Here is a 20,072-nt window from a genome sequence, read left to right on the forward strand (position 1 = left end):
TTACTAACTCCAGTGAGTTACTGTTTAATTGGTATACAGAAAAATTTCTGCCAGAGAGTTTACAACCAAATGCTTTAATGAAATGTCACTTCTTTTTAAAAAGTGTTACTTTCCCTTGGTTAGCTGAAGTGCTAAATCCATTTCAGTAAATGAATCTATTGATTTTAGCTTAATGTGTTGTAATAAAAAAAATTTGAGCATGTTCTCAGTGGTAGATTCATGAGATGTTGTGCTGGATTCTGTACTAGCAATGATGTGAGATTTTTCTCTGTTTTTCGTGCATGAAGTAGTGAAGTCAGCATTGTTTCAGAACAGAATTACTGACGTGGGGTCTGCTGGAAGGCAGTTGTCTCATTTAACTGTGCAGAAGTCATCCACAGATCTCACTGGGTCAGCCAAGGCGCTGACGGTGCTTTAAGTGGGAGGCAGTGAGTCTCTAGCCAAACAGAACTCTTGAACCTCTTGGCCCTTGCAGAAGTGGTTAATACTGACCGTGGTCCTCACTGCCTTGAGGACGTGCCCACTGCCTGCGTGTTCCTGCTGCACCACACAAGGAATAAAATGCCCCATTAGTGTCATGCATTAACCTACCCAGGTGTAATTTAACAGTAATACACACAAGTGCAACCCAGCTTCTGCTTCATTTCCTTAGTGGGTCATGGTTAGCCATGCTTGATTGGTGATCATTGCAGGAGCAGATTAACTACATGTTGTAGCGTTTCTTTTAAACCTTTCTGTGTAGGGAAGGGACTGGTCTGTAGCTCAAGCAAGGTAAAGGAATATGCAAAAGCAGGATTAGAGGCAAGAATGTTTTTGTTCTTTTAGAAAATAATGCAAGGTACAATTGCTGCATTTTACTACATCATTGCGTTCTCTTTTCACCTGTTACACTTTGGATACCATTAATGCAATAGAAAAGGGATTCAGAATAGCGTAACTTCAATAGAAGGAAAGCAAAGGACGTCTGATTAATTTAGAAGGACATTTATAGATCAGTGAGTCAGGTTTTGAATTTACAATACTAAAGTTATTGCTAATGCAAGCACTAAAGCAAACAGACCTTGAATTACTTAATTACTACCTTGTTAATATTTCATTCAGAACTTTAAGGAAAAATCTGTACTAACTAATTACTGATTAGTAATTAGTGCTAGTAGTTATAGCAGTAAACTACAAACCAAGACTTTTTCATTAATTTCCCTACTGTGTGCACTCTTGCCTGACAAATCAACTCCCTTTTACCTTGGACTTCTCAACTGCAGAATTATGTACATACAGCTGTTTTATCTAAGGCACGTTAATGAAATGAGTTTAACATTACAAGTTACTTATACACATTACAAGTGTATAAGAATACACTTTTGAGATTATTGGATAACAGGTTTACAGAGTTACCATTGCTGTTCCCTTTTTTTTTTTTAATTTCTCTTTTCTTATATCTGTTCTTCTAGGGAAGAACCTTTAAGGATTTATTTTCTACTGGATGGACTTATTAGTGTCACTGTCTGTCTCTAGAAAGGGCTTATGATGTTACTTGAATCACTATTATATCATGTGAAAAGCAAAACAAATGTTTTTAACTGTATTTGTTAAAAGCTGTTTTGGTCCTGGGCCTTAGGTAACGCAGGACAGAAGCTCAAACACAAGTGTAGCAATTGAGTAGAGCACTCAAATGAGGCTCAGAATTCTGGGAAATTTAAGAATTGGCCCGTGCAGAGATCTTTGCAGGAATCAGCTTTATGACAAGGGTTTTCTTGGAGATGTCATATGGTTAGAAAACTCAAGAGACTTTCCTTGGTTTTGCTTGACTTGGCCTTTGCAGACCAAGTGGGTGCAGTCGTTTCATGAAATAAGAATGAAGACTAAATATAGCTTGCTTACTTCGTTATTGATCCCACATAAAATAACAAAACGTATGGACAAAGCCATGAAAAGTGTGCTCATGTACAGTGGGCTTTCCCAGACTTCTTATCTTTCAGGGCCTTGGCAGGACCAGCTATTAAACCATTAATTATTTCCTGTTATCAGCACTCACCATTCAAAATTGCAATCTCTTTTAGCTGATAGGGAAACGAAAATTAAGATACGGTCCTTATTCATTTGTCTGGTAACACTGCTGCCCAAACAGACCAAGAAGTTTATAGGTTTCTCAGACCGCATCTTGCAAAATCCATTAGATCTTTTGTAGCCAGTTGTGACTCTTGAAAGTCCATGAATATTGTCCATTCCTCTGCCTTGTGATTACTGCAGTCTGTGTTGCCCCACCCCACATCCATTACCGTGGTGTCCTGGGAAATCTGGCTTCCGAACTCTGCAGACTCATTAATAATGAGTCATGGAAAGAGGAGCTTGCAATAAAAGGTAAAGCAGTAAGAATCCCTCTATAGCTTCATTTATTGAAAAAATTGTGCCATTGATAGATTAGCCCTTGCTTACCTTTCTTTCAGCAGACTGACCTCATCAAGTGGCAGGCACTCTAAAACCGTTTGCAGTTACTGAGCCACGATTAACTTCTCTGTCGAGCCCCTTACATTCTGTAGCCCCACAGTGATCAAGAAGACCTGTGTGCTTAGATACTAGATTGTAGGTCAGATTATACATCATGTCATTAATTGCTTTTGAAGAAGAAGGAAAAAGCTTTCTGTGTCTTAAGCCTCAAAGCCAGTTAGGCTTTGAAGTTTAAAGGAAACCATTCAAGAAAGGGGAGGGAGTTTATGCCAGCTCAATGCTATAAAGGCAGATGAGAAGTGGGTTAGGGCAGTTGACTTTCACTACAGCACTTCCTTTGATCAAAGCTAATTTTTGAAAGTCTGCGTTAAGTCAGCAGCTATTAATCTTTTTGTTGTGGTGTATTATCTGTAATGGGAAAAAAAGATTATTTTCCTTCTAATTGAAATCTTAGAAGGATGAAAAATCCCTAACGTGACTTTTGCAGCTTTTTTTGCAACACATCTTTGCTTTCTTATTTTGATGTCATAGCACTGCTGAGATTATTTTTGTTGTTGTTATCATTGTTTGGCTCTACTTGGCTTTGTGTTGTATATTATTGCAGTGTTTCATCAAGGCATTTATCAGCTTCCTCATTCAAGTGGTTCTAACAGTCACCTAAAATTCATCCTATTAAAACTCATTATTTACAAAAATAAAAGGCAGAATCAGCAGGTTGTGAAGCAGTCAGGTGTAAGAATGCCCCCTCAAAATATCAGGGTTTTAAAAATCATTGTAGTTTGACTTTTTTTTTTTTTTGTTATGTATTACAAAAATAAAAGTTTGTGCTTTATTATTGTCATGGTCTAAGTCCATCCAGCAGCCAAGCCCCATTCAGCCACTCACTCACTCACTCACTCACTCACTCACTCACTTCTTCCCCAGCAGCAGAACCTGGGAAAGAATAGGAAGGTAAAGGTAGAAAACTCATGAGCTGAGATAGATACAGTTTAATAGGGAAAGCGAAAACTGCACACACAAGCAAAGCAAGGAATGAATTCCCTGCTTCCCATGGGCAGGTGGATGTTCAGACATCCGCAGGAGGGCAGGCCCCATTCCATGTAATGGTGACTTGGGAAGACAAATGTCATCGCTGCAAACATCTTCCCCTTCCTCCTTCTTCCCCAGCTTTATATACTGAACATGATGTTCTATGGTCTTGAATGTCCCTTTGGTCAGTTTCAGTCACCTGTCCCAGCTGTGTCTCCTCCCAAGCTCCCCCAGCCTCCCCACGAGCCTGGCAGTACAAAAATCAGAAAAGGCCTTGACTCGGTGTAAGCCCTGCCCAGCAATAGTAAAATCTATATTATCAACCCTGCGTTCAGCACAAATCCAAAACACAGCCCCACACCAGCCATTGTGAAGAAAATTAATGCTACTCCAGCCAAAACAAATATATACTACAAATACAAACCTTGAAAATTTCATTAAATAGTAAGATGTTATTCTGCTGTAAGAGACTTCTCTGATTTTAAGATACAACATTCTTCTTAAAAAATCATTACAAGTACTGTGTAAAAGCTATGATGAGCAACACTGAGCTCTCCTCTTTGGCTCAGCCCTTTGGTTCTTAGGAGACTTGGCTAATGACAATCCATTCAGTCTAATGTAGTAGATGGGGATCAAAAGAATTTATATTTCCTACAAGTCCTGTAAATCTCTCTATGTTCTAGTGTCATATTTGTGAGTAACTAGGAATTGCCTCTGAAATTTATGAAGAAAAATGTTACTATTTTTTGTAAATATGTTCTAGGCAAAAACCGAAACACAAATATGGGAGATTAAAATCAAGTTTGCTATTTCTGGTCTTAGTTTATCTGCACATTCTCTCTGTACAGTCTCAATGTTTTCAAGTATTAATAGGATTTCTAGATGTTGAAAAGATTTATAAATTTATAATCTTGCTCCCTACCCCCATTTTGCTAATAATGCTTGCATAGCATGTTTAATAATTTACATATCACTTAGATACCAGCATTTGATAAAGCCAGTATGCCAAATTCAGCCTCCACTGATATATTCCTTTGCTTGCCTACTATAGTGCAAAATACAAAGTAAAATTTTGAATATATCTTTCTTAATGTTGTTTTTCAGTAACATTCTGAGGCAAAGAAATTTGAACCATGTGGGAATCAGATCTGCTAAGAAACCAGTTTGGGCTTTGTTAGGCAGTGAAGTAGACATATGAATATATTACATAGAATTATCATAAAATTAGGGCCTGGAAATGAAACAGTCATGCTGCTGCATTTTAGACAGTACATTTATAATAAGCTGTAATAAGGTAAACACTTTGAATGGATATAAGAGGAGGCATTACTTGTGATCACAAATGTATGTTCAGTTCATGCTTTTGAAGCTCAATTTAACACAGCAAACAAATTTCCTTAGAGTGTTGACACAGTTGTTCTCGGTGGTAAATTTTAATTTAGGAGAAAAAAACTTTAAGCAAGTGGTTGGTTGGGATCTAAATGGAGGAAAAGAATATGTTTCTTAATGGCTGTAATTTGAAAGCTGTGTGTTGTTACCGGTAAAAGTGGGTTTAAAAGACTCACTTGCAATTACTTGATACTTTGGATTCTAGTTTTGATTTCTTTTGGTGTATTCTGATATGATTTGGCATCTTTCTGAAAGAGTATAAATGCACAGTTCCTAAGAACATTCCAGAGGCCAGATTAAAAAAAATGAGAATTAGGTTTAGGGTCCAAAGCTGATGACACTAGTGTGGGCTAATTGATCTTCTCAAGCTGCTCAAAGGCATATAGCTTACAAGGATAAGAGCTTCTGGAGCTGGGTCCCACATGAATAGCCATCAGATAGTGTCTGAACTTGTAAAAGTGGTTTTTTCTTCCATAGAAAGGCTGCTGGGAAGCTCCTGATAGCCCTGCCCTGTGGAGTCTCCCTCTAACCCATCCCTGGTTCTGACAGCAAGTGACAGAGTCTCTTGTGTGGTGTAGTAAGTACAGGTGAAAGAAGATTAACTTAGACTCCTACAATAGCAAGAGCTTATGTACAGAGAACAGATGAAAAACAGTAATATGAGAAAGTACCCTGTAAAATCTATGTGGGAGAAACACAAACAGTTGTCTGGAAATCCATCCTATTCAAGGTGAATTCCAGCATGTGAAAGGCAGCAAATGTCAGAAAAACTCATCCTATTCTGACACACTCATCTAAGTTCTCTTTCATTTATTTTGAAGTGTAGGAGTAATGTTGCCAAAGTGATTATAAAATAGTGATAGCATTGCTTTGTCTCTGGAAGACTTGTTTGGGTTTCTACTGATAAATTATTAACAAGATTTCAATGGCTCTGTGTCACAAGATTTCTTGGCAGCATGACCGTAAGTACCTGTCAGGTAATTAAGATGGGGTTTAGAAAACTTAATGGGGGGTAAATGTTTTCCTGTGGTGTGGCCACAAACTATCTCTTTCTTCCCCATTTGCAAACTGAGAATAATAAGCCTTAAGAAATTAATAATTTATGAATGAGCAAAGTGGTGTTTTCAAACTATATTCTTTACTGGTAATGGTTAACTCTTGTCTCCTGGATCTTTGTGTCTCATTGTGCAATGCTCCCTGTTTGGGGCAGGATCCCTTTTGCAAAAGAAGTCTGAGTGAAAGAAGCACGAATGAAGGTTAAGACTGGCTTTCATAAGCTAGCTCATGGCAAGTAGAGGTACAGACCTCAAAATGTATCAGGCTGTGAGTGAAATATTTTCTCACAGAATCATTTCTATATTATTATTTCAGCTTTTTTTTTGCCAGATTGCACTGTATATCCTTGTTCTCTTCCCCCTCATACAGTTGCTTATCTTTCTGATGGGGTGGCTTTTTCTTCAGAAACCTCTTGTGAATTCCTTGTCCTTCATGGAAAGGTGTTTTGGGGTTTTTTTTTGTTTATTAGTTTTTTGCATAATCTGCTGAATAGTTCTGCAGTCTCCTGTAGCCTTTTACTACTTTGCTTGCATCTGCCTGTTTTTCTTTGGAACTTAAACATTTTCAAGTTTCAGTACTGACTCCAGGGATTACTATTATTATTATTATTAGCACAGTTATTTATGATGTGCCAAATGCAAGGTGGCTATCTTTGGCCTCTGCAAAATTAACCCAGGTGCTTGCGGAGCGTTGTTTTCACGTCTTCCTACAAATTCATGAGCTGTAGAGCAGGTGAAGCTCTGTTTGCACCAAACACATATCCTCTCTGCAGTAAGGTCACACTGACAACTTGCTTTGAGTGCTCTGTTGCTGCTCTTTTAATGCCTGGGTGTTTCTGCAGTTCCCCTGAGAGTTTCTCGCTCTTTCATCAGCATGCTGAGGGTCAGAATTATATGAGCTGCTTTTTCAATAAGACTTTATTTAAGAACTTGTCACAGCAGAGCTATGCCAAGTTCACAAGTCAGGACAGAATTCTTCCATTTCTCAGTTTTTACAGAGACGTACGTATTTTTTTCCTTTAATCCAGAGACCTGTGATGATTAGAGCGCAGGGGCAAGGGATATCGATCTAGGAGGACAATCATTTATTACTTTGTTTCATTTAACTGTTCAAGATGTGTATGGACACCCAAATCTCTGTGTCCCATTCTTGATGTTGATTAAAAGAAAGTAGGAATTTTTTTTAAGCTTTAGAGTTCTTTCAGGAGTTAGGTGGAGATGGCAATGTCTAGGAGGAAGGTCAACTGCTCTTTGAGTAATGTAGACTCCTGAGTTATAATGCCCAAAAGTGTTCAGAGTTTATGGGTTTGCTATGGCAAATGGCTTTACCACTGAGTAAAATGAGACGTATGAAAGTATATATATATATAAAATAAAATGGAAGAGTGATCATTGAGCAAAATATTTGTGCAAACAAATGTCTAGTTCCACAACTTGGTCTAAACAGCTACCAGTTGCCTTTGTCATAGATACCAGTGTGTTCCTCTGAGAGTCAAAAGAAAAGCTCAGGAAAACATTGGTTTCTTACAGATAGTTCAAATGGTGTTGCAAGATCAGGTGTACAGGAGACCTTCCAGGATACATTAAGAAACCTATTTCCAACTGACACTGAAAGTCATTAAACTTGTAATATCACCGATAAGAGGAACGCTTTTTATTTCTGATGTTTCCATCTGTCACTTGCCAGGAAAACCCCAGGACTCCAACCCATTATATGTATCAGAAAGCAGTATCCATATTTTTAATTACTACATTTAAGAATGAGAGATTATTTGAAAAAATATTATATATTAAGAAGAAAGACTAAATCATGAACTGAGAGTGCTAGACACTGGAAGCCAAAAACAAACAAAAAAATTCCACAATTTTAAAAAGCCTCATTCTTGTAATTTAGGAGCATGATTTTTCTTTCTTTGCTTTTCCCATGATTCTACAGTGCTTGGTGTTAACATTATGGTTTAATGAAGCATGAACAAAGGTGCTAAAATTTTATATGTCTTAATATTCTTTTTCAGGAATGACGTCTCAAAATTGGAGCATTTCCATTTCCCATGTACATAAGAAGCAGCATAGTTGCACTTAGAAAGCTTTATTAATGTTAAATAACCATCTCAACTGCATTGTGTTTACCCAAGCTGATAACCATTTGTTGGGTAATACATTCCTTAAAAAGGAAACATAATTAGTATGTTTAGTTTAGCAAGAAATCTATGGTTTGATAAAATAATCTCTTGAATCATATAAAGAAATAGATATTAAGCTGCATTACAAAATCTGTTTGGGCTTGAGCAAAAATGCAAAGCAGATTAACTGATTAACTTTTTCCAGCAGACAGTATTCATGTGGTTCAGTGTACACAATTTGTGTGAACAGGCATTTAGTAACCATCTTGTATATTTTTTATTCTTTGAGAAGTTTGACTATGAAAATCATGAGGTACTTAAAGTGAAAGTGCTTCAAAAGCATCTGAACAAACAGTCCAAGAGTCCAAGGAAGAAGCACTGAATGAACATCTTGGGATCTGTGTTAGGTGCTGGACTGTGCCCTGTAAATGCTGGGGCCTCTAATATCTTCATGTCTACTGACTGTCTCAGGTGTTCTTACTCAAATCATTAGAATTTCTTGCATTCATGACCTTACCAGCAACCACATGTAAGAGTGCTTTCAAAGGATCCCTTTTTCTCACACCTCATTTCCTCTCAATTGCCTTGGTTTGATATGAATGTCCTTGGAGTTCATCACCTTCAAGTGTTTGGTCTTTAAAAAGATCTTGCTTTGTACTTGGCTTACCTTTCTGTCTTTGGAAGCTGTTTTATTTTGTTACTGCTGCTTCTTTATTTTTTCTGTCTCTGTCCTATTCCTTCAGGAAGTCTTGACCCCTCTTTGTTTCCTCAAATTCCCATGTAATTCTTCTTTTTGTTCCCTGACCGTTGTGGTTACATCTCCCTGATCTTCAGATGTTACCCTGTGCTATGGAGTCATAGTACCAGTGGGCAGCTTAATTCTCCCTGTTGTCTTGGACATTCCACTGGAGAAGTTTGGAAATAGAGTCTATTGTACTTTGCAGTGTGGGCAGTCACAGCATTAGAGACTAATGGAGAAACTGGAATTTGAGATGTATTTGTGTTTGTATTGCTATAGAGGTTTTATTTACTCGCCTGTTACTTGTGGCTGAATATATCCCAATACCCTCAGGACAGGGAGCTCGCACATCTCATGGTTTTGGACAGTTCTTACAAAAATATGATTAGCTTTTGCAGGGTGACCTCCTAAGGGAAGTGTGGGACTCCATTCTCCTGCAGTTAGAGACTGGGAATCAACCAAAAGGTTTCTCCTTCGTGACCACACAGCCAATCATTCATTTCGGGATGTGCTTCTTTCACTTGTTTACTTTGGCTGTGGGAATGTCCTAATGGAGAAAGTGTAGTTCTGATATCAGTAAGAGGAAGAATTACTTTCTGGGCCTTAGGTAGCAGCTCTAAACTTTTCTCACCTCCAGGCATTGGGACTTAGGTTTAAAAAAAAGAAAACAAACAGTTTGTGTATTTGAGCATATCAAAAGGAAATGCCTTCATTGCTCATGCTAGCTATAAAAAGGCAGATTCTTCTTAGAAAATAGGAGCCCATTGCATTTAGAATATGTCTTGCCTTTATGTTATGGTTCCTTTTACTTTTTAATTCTGTATTTGAAAATAAAGATGTTTTTAATTTTGTAGGATTTTAACAGCTGCTTTTGCTCATTTTTTCTGTCATGGAAATGAAGGTTTTCTGTGTCTGCTATTATGATCTTTTCTTCTGGGACCTTAAAAATTGGCTGATGACTAGGGGTGTGGAGTAAGAATAGAAATGTGTGGATTGAAGAATGTTTTTCTATCTATGTTTGGTAATAGGGGGGAAAGTGCAGCAAAAAGGCATTTAAAGAGAGAAAGAATTTGAAATGGAATGTTTTAAGATTTTGCTTACAAACATCACTTTCTTTAAAGGGGATTATTTACTAAACTGAAATAATTTCAATTGCTTAGAAAAAAACATGCATATGGAAATGTAAGGCTTCTTTCAGCTAAGTCTCCATTTATCTAAGGCTTATCTCCTTTTTTCTTTCTAAAGAACTTGAAAATGGGGAAAGTAGACGCATTTGTGCAATTTAAACCTGTTCACTGTAGACATGCTTTCTGAAATACTAACTTAATAACCTTAAAGTCTAAATTTGCATTGTTAGTGCCTCTTATGTAGGGTAGGGGCTTGCTCAGGGATTTCATTCTCTTTCAGGGTTAAGGGTGATGAGACTAATGTTTGAGTGGAATGATGGACCAGTCTGACAGTCGGGTGCCCTGTGGAGAGGCACAGAAAAGCACTGGCTGCTGGTAGTCAGCTGAGATAGTAAAGGCATCTTCATGAGACTGGAGCTAACTACATTCAATTTAAATAGTTTCTTCTTTCTCAGCTGGATATATTAGTTTTTTTTTTTTTCACATTTTGCTCTAATTATAATAAATTGTGGCTGCATATTACTCATCTCAAAATGACTCTGTTATTCAGCCTGGCAAGGAAATTTGAAATGGGTTAGATATTTTATTTTTTTTAATATATTTTTAATTTCTTTCAGAACATAGGGGATAGAAGGAGCCTGGAAAATGAGAGATTTCCTTAACCTTAATGGTCTTCATTCTTAGAAAAAGAAATAAGGTTATGCCACTGAAGTTCTTCCCAGTGAATGGCCCAAATGGTGATGGTGGGGGAAGCCTTTCTCAGCAGGACGGGGAAGATATAATCACGTAATCTGACATTCTTAGGCAATAGTCTTGTATTACACCAGTCTGATTTGATAATGAACTATTGCTGAAATGGGGATGCAGCTCAAGTGCGTTTTTTTCCAACTACACCTTGAAGACTAGCAGTAATGCAGTGAATCAGCTTCCAAAAGGATGCTCCTTTGTGTTTTTGGAAATTATTTCTGTTGGGCAGATAGACTGTTCCTGATAATTAGATCAAGTACGGGCAGGGACACTGAACATTGCTGCTGCTGAACAATTTCCTTCCTCTTGAAAAGAAACAAGTGTACAGGTTGGTGTTTGTCCTTGCCCAGGACACAGTTGTTGCCCAGACCAGTGCTACGGGTCTGATGCACACCACCTCTGACTGCCCCATGTCCAAGACTTGATCCTTTGGGATTCTAATTCTGACTGGCTGTCTGAAAATAGGCTAAGGAATAAATGTTTAATTAAGGCAGGCTCCATGGAGTCCTTAGTGTGGTGGGAGTTTCTGTCTTGAAATTGCTGAATGCTGGTTCAAAGCCTTTTATCAGCAGTATGGCAGAAACACTGGCACTGTATCAGCACTGAGGATAAGCATTTTGGCTGAGAACTGCCATCATTCCTAATTCACCTTCTGTGAAGCACTAGAAGCTAGAAGAAGTACCTCTCAAGAAGAGAAGTGTTGTGCATTATTTGAATACTGCTATGGACTGTAATATTTAAAGGGAAGAAGGAGGGATGAACACAGTGCCAAGGGACAATCAAGAAAACACTGTGCTGGGCAGCTCAGAAATAATTCCCAACGGGAAGGAATTTCTAGACAGTTAAATTTAGGGTTTCCATGTCCCACTTTGAATCTGAAATACCAGAAAGTAGCATGTGCATGATAGGTAGATGTAGGATGTGAATTATGGATACAAGAATCACTGTGGCCTTGTCCACTCCTTTGTATAAACAATACCCATTTAGAAGTCTACTAAGATGCAATAGTGGAAGAATGGTTTTAATACTGAAAGTGTGTTTTGCTCAGAATACTTGTAGTTTTAATCAAATGCCCAGCAGCTGCTATAAGGTTCTTTTATATTAGAATAAGTACCTTTGTAAGATTAAGGTCACTTAACAAAGTAGAAGGAAGAGTAGGTGCTGTATTTATTCCTTTGTAAAGTAATTACTACAACTTGAAATTGGTAAAGGCTGTAATCACCAGTTTTCTAATGGGAAAATTCATTTAAGTCAGTGCTTTGGCAGGTGTTCATATTTTGTGGAAAGATCTGTCTTCCAGATTGCTAATGAATGGCCAAGCAAGTCTCTCCATAGTTAATAATATTGCTTAATTGCCACAGTCAGATAAAGCTGCCGTCTAATTTATTGCTATTCTGAGCATCTGAACACTTGAAGAATGATAGGTCATGAGAAAACCTTATGAGGTGGGTGGTTAGTTGAAGTCATTACCTGCAATTTTATGCATTTCCTTCTCTATCAGGTGATCTTTCTAACATTTTCCCTGCTTTGGCAGAAAATCAGACATGTGGCTATACCCCCTGCTGCCCTCACTGGACTAGGCAGCTGGTTTCAAAATAATATACCTTCCCAAGGCACTGCACAGCCAGGTGTTTCCTACTGGGTTTATGTATCCATGGTACACTGGAAAAGGATGCGTTTTCCTGCATACACCCAATGAAACATAATGCATCCATAAACATGTGTCAGTCAAACCTCTGGACTGCATGTAGCTTTTCAGTGCAGATGGAAAAAGTGCAGTGCTGTGCAGAGCATTCTGCAAAGGAAAAGATTGCTAATCTGAGCAATCTAATCATCAACAGAAGACACAAAATTCACTTAGGGAATAAATGATTTGAGGAAAAGAACTCTTTGCAGATGCTGGAATGGATAAAGAATAGTGTGTGACTCGAAAACCTCACTCAAACTCTGTCAGTCCTGCAGCAGGACAGGACTGAATTGTAAGCAAATTTCACAAAATTTTCTTAAAGTTCCATGTTCACTTGACAAGTAGAATCCTAGGGGCTCCTTATCCAGGAGTGAACACAAGTATTCAAATTCAATACCAACAATGTTAGGATTCTGCTTATCAAATCTTGTAATATGCAGTATAGGAGGATTTGATCCATGCTCAGGATCATTTCCTTAATTAATTGTCTTTATCTGGGAGTTAATGGAAAAAGGGTTCATGGGTTTTTCCACTGTCTGTGTTATTAAGCTGTCTGGAGACAGCTATGGCCTTTTACGAATCTGTATCTCTCTGACAGTAGTAAATTCCTGTGTCACTGCTCAGGAGCAAGAGAGGTGAAAAATTATGCTAATGAATTGCAATAACCACCTCCTTTTTATGAGAGCGCTTATGCATACGCTCCTAAATCCAAAGTGTTACATTACCTTGTACAGCTTTTTATTGGTAAACTATAGCAACTAAACAGCTAGCAGTTAAATACAGCTTTTTACTGCTGAAGAGGCTCTTTGGAACAAAGTGAAGTATATGGGTAAAATTGTTAAAGCGTTAGATAAGGTTCTCAGGTTTCCATGGTTACATGAAAATTTTTGCATTGTATCATAGATTAGGATGCATAGGATGAAGTAGCCAAAACAACTACGAAGTCCAATGCATATAAACTACGTTTCCAAACCATACAGTGTTGCCAAATAGAAAGACAAATAGCTCAGGATACTGGCTGCTGACAAATCTGTGAATCAATAGAGTCCTGAAGGAAATTTAGAATATATGTAATTTGAAAGTCTGCATTATTTTGAAGTTGCAATCTTTTAAAGATTGTAAAAAGATTTTAAAAATTTAAAGATTGTAAATTTTTACAGACAAATGAAGAAAAAAAAAAAAGAAGAAAAAACTTCAGTCATGTAAAGAGTGGAATGATTTTTTGTTAGCTTTTTCCAGTATTGAAATCTGACATTTTGCTGTGAGACCTTCAACAAAGAAGGTTGATGAAACATAGATAATACATTTCGTGCACTTAGGCTGGCAGCAGCACTTAAACTGGAAGCAGTTTATTCCCATGGAAACCTATTTGCATTTGGGCCAGAAGTGACTTTTTTCCCCCCTCTGTTAGCACTGCTGATGTTTTAGCATAATATAATTGCTGAATATTGACAGCAAATTTGAAAAGTATTTTTAAAATGAGTAGCTGAACATATGTAAAATGGGGATGTATTCTGTGCAATTTTTTTGTGTACGTTGGAGGCAAGTTGCTGAAAAATGCGGGACAGCTTTTGATCTTTTATTATTTATGCCTAAAAGAAAGAAATAAATGGTGAATTAAAATCTGTTTATCCTAAACAATTCTTTTTATACAGGTGACAAAAGAACTCAAACAGTATGACAACAAAATTATAGAGTGCAAGTTTGAGAACAACAGCTGGGTCTTCATGAGACAGAGGATAGACAAAAGCTTTCCAAATGCCTACAGCACTGCCATGGGTGAGTACGACAATTTGCTTTAGAAGTTTCTCACGTTGAAATTTTAATATTTTACCTCTGTTCTAAGTAGGAAAGGCACTCTGTGTTCTCATTTCTGGTCTGAGTCCTGACTCCCCTAACTAATAATAGTAATGCCTCATCTTACAAATGCTTATGTCATCACTAGTTTTTAGGTAGCATAAATCCTCTGGCTGCAGAGCTATTTGATAAAGTCAGTCAAACCAATACTCTGATGCAGAATTTAGCAGGTAATATAGAATCAGGTGCCTAAATCTTTGCAGAACTGCAAACACTTAGTTGCGCAAAGAGGACTTTAAATGGCAGGGCATGCCTTTCAAGTCAGAGCCAAGGAAGTTTTTATTTACAATAGCATCACTTCAGCTGACATCAGTGCCTTGCGTTGTGTTGGCTTGCTGGGATGTAATGCAAACTGGCACATTATGAGTGGAATTAGTTAAACAAAAAATCCATTAAAATGCCAAAACCATTATTTGGCAGATGGGCTAGAAAATTAATAGGAGAAAAATGTCATCTTGGGCTTCAACAATAGTTACACAAACAATGGAGCAGGGAAACTAATGAAAGGTGAGGGTATAGTCATGCAGAGTTGCGAGACTTTTATGTTCCTGTACCAAAAAAATATTTTGCCAAGTATTGTAAATTAAAGGATGATATTTACTTTCAGATGAAGTGTAAGAGTTTGTGTAGAAATGTGTGCAAGGCTGAGTAGCAATAAACATAATGATACTGACTTTTGTTAAGTGCCAAATTGAAGTTTAATCATATTTAAGACCATGCTAATAACTAGGGCTGATGTAGGATTTTCTCTAGACACTTCTACTTATGTTTCTGTTTTTCTTCTCTGGTTTACCTTAGTGTTTCAATAGTTAGTTTTCCCTGGAGTTTTCTCTTTATTTTTTTTTTTATTTTTTTTTTAAATGAATAACATATTCTTCTTCCCTTCATTCTTAAGCGCATATATGTTTGTCCTTTTTCTCATCTCATTTTCTCCATTTGTACAGCACTTCTATTATTCCTGACCTTTACTTCTCCCAAAACACAGTGAGCTTCTTAAAAATTAAAATTAAAAGAAAATTAAATGCTACAGGAAGAATTTTTAAGATATATTTCAAATTTCTATAGGAGTTTTCAGAACAGGAAGTTATCTTTTGCCTTTGAGTTTTCACTTATGATCATTTGTCATAATCTCCAGAAGTTATATCATTTGAGACTTCTTTCTCTAGATCTTCTCTCCTCTATTAGCTTTCTCTTGATGAAAAATGCTATTTATTTTTCCCCATGGTTGAAAGAGCAACAAAATAAGCATCTGTTGGAATCTTGCTTTTGGGCTTTGTTACCTTTCAAATTGAAAACAGGAGGTCTTTTTGAGTGATTAAGCTAGAGGCAGGGCTTAATTGATTAAGCCTTTTTTTTATCAATTAAAGGTTGATACTGCGTTACACCAGTTGCCCTGTGACTCGAATTCTGTTCCTAAATTACTGGTAATCATAATGCTTCCCAACTGGTAAAGTCAAATACTGTGCAACTCTTAAAGCACCTTTTCAGCAAAAATTGTGAGATAATTAAAAATAATGCTAGAAAGGTGCCTTATTAATTGTAAAGTAATCCTTTGGTTCTGGTATTCTGCAGGAAAGAAAGGAATGCTTTTGAGAATCATTGTTATTCATAACAATGCTACATTGCAAGTACATTTTAAGAAGTCCTAACGTTTAGTTCTCTAGGGGGTCAGTAGATTGTTTTGCATGGAAATTGCATCCTTACTGTGGCCAGCCCTTACATGCTATCAATTATCCTCTAATCATTTTGTGCTTCCTTCCAAGATAGTTGTAGGTTTCCCACTTAATTTCATGCTCCTTTTTTCCTTTTTTTTTCCCTCCTCTAAGTCTCTCAGGAGGATTAATTACGGGAATACAAAGTTACATAGGAAAGTATTAAAAAATATTTCATTTGTTTCAAGTGAAGTAAGTCTATTTATTTGTTCCATAAAATCCCATGGGCTATGACTTACAAATTGTGGTCTGGGGAGGTGTGTTAACTACCCCAGGAGTGCCTGTGCATGTGTGCCTTGGCCACCACGCAGCACCGTGGCTGCTCCTCCACCATACAATCTGGCTTTCTAGACATGCCATTTGCTTGGTGTCAAGTCTTTCTGCCCCACAAAGGTATATGGGTTTAAAAAAACCCCTGTGCATTGGAGGTTTAGGGTATTTATAGAACTTAATGGTAAAAAAAATAAGTTACCATAATTCAGACATTTTCAATATTAGAGGCCAGTCTTGTTTCCATCTGCTTGGATTTGATGTGCATTTCAAAGCCATGTCCCACAAGGCCTTCATTGCTGTTCCTTGCCTCAATAGGATGTCAGCGCGTGGTGGTTTTACAGTTGCTTCAGGAAGCCTTACACACACACACACGCGCGCCTTTAGTTTGCTTTAGAAAGAGAGACTCCCGTGAGAGTAGAGGCCCATGGCATTGCTTTGCTCTCTGGGGGGCAGAGCAGAGATTCGTGACTCCAGACACAACCACCTTGTCAAAGCATGTGTTTAAGGTTTAATACTTGAGCCAGAGTATGTTTTTATTTTGCCAAGATGGGGTGAAGTTATTGAAGTGCCGACTAGAACAAATCATTTTAGTTACATGAGAATGTGTTCTTTGTTCCCAGCTGTCTGCAACAGCATCCAGAATCCGGTGACGAAGGAGATGCTGTTTGAGTTCATTGACCGATGTGCAGCGGCTTCCCAAGGACAGACGCGGAAGCACCACCTTGACCCTGACACTGAACTCATGCCACCCCCGCCGCCCAAAAGGCCTCGTACCATAACATAGGGCCTTGGCCTCAGAGGATCTGTGTGTGTGTACAGTTCTGCAGAAGGTGACACGCAAGTGTGAAGGCTGGGAAAACAGAGATCTGAATTGCTGTAAATACTTGTGTGTGTTTTCTTCAGTTTGGTTTTCGTTTTGTTTTGTTTTTCTGAATTACACATACAAATGGACGTTGTTTTGTAGCTGATGAATTCAACCTTGCATTATGGTATTTGAAGATTAAATTTCCAAAGGTTTAGACAAGAACCAAGTACTATGAAGTCAGTGGAAAGCTGCCTTGTTTATACGTGGATCTCTTTTCACCTTTAATTTATAATGTCAGCAATCTGGAACTGAGGAAATATTGGGATGCCGTACTTTTTAGGAGCTGTGTTTAAAAAAAAACAGAAGTGGTTTTTTTACTGTTGTTATTAAACTGGCTGTAATTTGTCACCCATAGCATAACAGATCATAGTTTCCCTGCATTTCTGAGATTTGTGTTTAACAGCAAACAGCAATGTTGTTTGTGTTCTCTGTTGATTAAAAACTAAGCCGCCTTAGATTACTCTAATTTCAAAATTAGCTGAGTTTTTGTTGTTGAAATATTAAAAAAGTGAATTCTTTTTGTAAATAGTGTCCCTTTGAAACAAGGGAATGTGCTGGATGTTTGCTTTTTCCCCATGTTTGAACCTAATGCCAAATATATAGTGGGCTGATTTTAGCTTTGCCTTTTTATCTGTAGATCAGAAATGTACCAAATCCTTAGTATTAAGGTCTCTGTTAAAGAGACTGTTTCTAGTACAGGGCTTAGTTCTCCACAGTGATACCATTGTAAATACTACTAAAAAGTACACATCACTGTGATATGCAAGAGTAATAAGCAGCGCTGATAATGAAGTCTTGCATCCAGGCACAAAATGGCAAAACAAATGCCAGGCAACTCCTGTGTAAAGGAGAAGGTAGTTTCAGTGGAAGAGAGCCACATCAGACAGAAAGTCTCCTGATTTACATAATGGCAGGGCAAAAGTAAGTCATTTTGGGGCGGTGGATGAGTGTGCAAGGGAACAGGACATTCATTTTCGAAGATGGGGTTGGCTGTCCTGTGGCAGTGTGCTCATCCTCTGGCTGGCTTTCTTTCTTACCAAATGAAGAAGCACATGAATGCCCTAATGGCTTCTGTTTCAGCAGACTGGCAGATGTTCATAATATTAGTTTTGAGAAGCTGCCGTCTGGCTGTCTAAGGGAGGAGTTGTTCTGAGCTGGGATTAATTGGAAACCAAATGCAGATTTTAAAGTTTACTATCCCATTTATCAAGCAGGGATTGAATTGGCTCTTTCTATCATTTACTTAGTGTGTGAGTCATCCATCCATTCAGTAGTCTGATTAGTGAAGGTCATTAATTTGTTATAACTAAAATTCATTTTTGTTTAAATGAGTTTTCATGTTTGTAAACAAAATTTACTCCTGTTTTTTTAAATTTTTTTCTATATGAAAACTTTATGACTTTGCTTTGTGGTGGCTTCTCTGGTTGTTTCAACCTGTTGTATAAATGCACACGGCATCATTTAGATGGCGTTCCTGGTTTCTCTTTCTGGGATATTCCATATGTGTTTTAGAGAACTGAAGGAGTTATATAAGTTACTTTTTATACTGTGGTAAAACTTGAGGGGAAAAAATGCTTTCATCAAAGTCCTTTTTTTCAACTGTACATAGTTTCTGCACATTATCTATTGAAAAAATATATCACCTATGCAAGATTGCAAAATGATCTCTTTAAAAGAGCCTTATTAATTTGATGTGAAAACCTATGCATCCTCTGTGCATCTTGCATTGAAACACACAGTTAATTATTTCTTTGCTCAGTATGAATAATTTCCCCCAGATTATACTTGTCAGTGAGATTGTCATAGCATACACTTTGTCACTGATCTCCATGGTTCATGGCAATTGCAGTGTGTATGATGATTACAGCCTTCTCCATGAGGTTAGGACATTTCATTTTTTAAAGAATGTGTCCAGGTTATTTCCGTCTTTCTCCTTCCCAGCTCTCGCATCTTGTATTTCAACAAGACCTAGCTTCTGATTTACCTTTTACTTCAGAGCTGCAGCACAGCAAGCTGTCTTCCATGTGCATTCCACTAAGTCCTTGTATGTGTTTTGGCCCTTGTATTTTGACAGTGTCTTTTTTCCCACTCTCAGATTGAAATGGATATTTTGAAAGAGTAATGATTCTGAGAAGGCACAGAGCTCCATGTTCACATTTGGCTGTCAAACTCGTCTTGCGCTGTAGCTTTTCAGAGAGGTCAATCACCTTTGCTTTTCTGGAAGGGGAGGCTCCTGGGGAAGGTTTGAATGAAGGTGGTGAAAACAAATGGACTTCTACTTGGACCAGATGAGATTAATGCCATGAGAAATGCAAACCTCCTTTCTCTGCTACTAGATATTCAAGAGATTGAAGCTAAAAAGCAAAGAAGAGTCTGTGCCAGGAAAATAATGATGATGATGAAAAACAATACCCTGACTTGTCTACTCTTTGGTGTACAGCATGAATTCATCCACTGTTTTGTCATTTGTTAAATATATAATTAAAATTTGGGTTCAGTGGAGTTTCCAGAAAATGTAAGTACATTCCTCTAAAAACCATGTATTAAGTATTTTAATAAAGTCAATGGTTTAAAATACTTTTCCTAAAGATGTATTTGCTTTTGATGCCTTTCCCGTGGTACTGTGGTACCAGTGCAAAGTACAAGGATACCTCAGTGTTACTGATGTTCAGTCCTCCAAGAAAATGATCCACATTTTTCAGTGGCTTTTCTCTGAGGTAGGAGCCCCCCAGCTCAGCGGTGGCCATGATCCACTGTCCCCTTTTAAAGTGCAATTTGATCTTGCTGCAAATAGAATCAGAAGGAGACAATTGGTGCCTGAGGTACATTGTCTGTGACAGGCTAATGTTATGTAGCTTATCCATTCAGTTTTAAGTGCAGTTGCATGAAAAGTTGTGCAAGAGGTCTGCAGGAGTCTTCCCTGACAATTTATCTTCAGCATGACCCTACAGCTGGTAGCCAACTACTTGGATCAGCTCCTGGACTTGTAATGAGGCAGTTCCCTTTTTCAAGTTGCAGCTG

The 20,072-nt window shown here is 37.8% G+C and overlaps 1 protein-coding gene across 1 annotated transcript in view; it reads left to right on the top strand.

The window, feature by feature from the left end:
- Positions 1–19,616, top strand: part of RNGTT (RNA guanylyltransferase and 5'-phosphatase) — a 170,409-nt gene extending 150,793 nt beyond the window's left edge. Inside the window, exons 15-16 of the mRNA XM_066179570.1 lie at positions 14,000–14,123; positions 16,807–19,616. Of these exons, the coding sequence (XP_066035667.1) occupies positions 14,000–14,123; positions 16,807–16,970 (288 nt within the window). The 3' untranslated portion in view covers positions 16,971–19,616. The remainder of the gene's footprint in view (positions 1–13,999; positions 14,124–16,806) is intronic.
- The last annotated feature ends 456 nt before the right edge of the window (positions 19,617–20,072 follow it).

The sequence above is a fragment of the Chamaea fasciata genome, unplaced genomic scaffold (assembly GCF_029207755.1).
Source record: "Chamaea fasciata isolate MVZ Bird 193981 ecotype frontalis unplaced genomic scaffold, bChaFas1.0.hap1 SCAF_3, whole genome shotgun sequence".
Classification (NCBI taxonomy): Eukaryota; Metazoa; Chordata; class Aves; order Passeriformes; family Sylviidae; genus Chamaea; species Chamaea fasciata.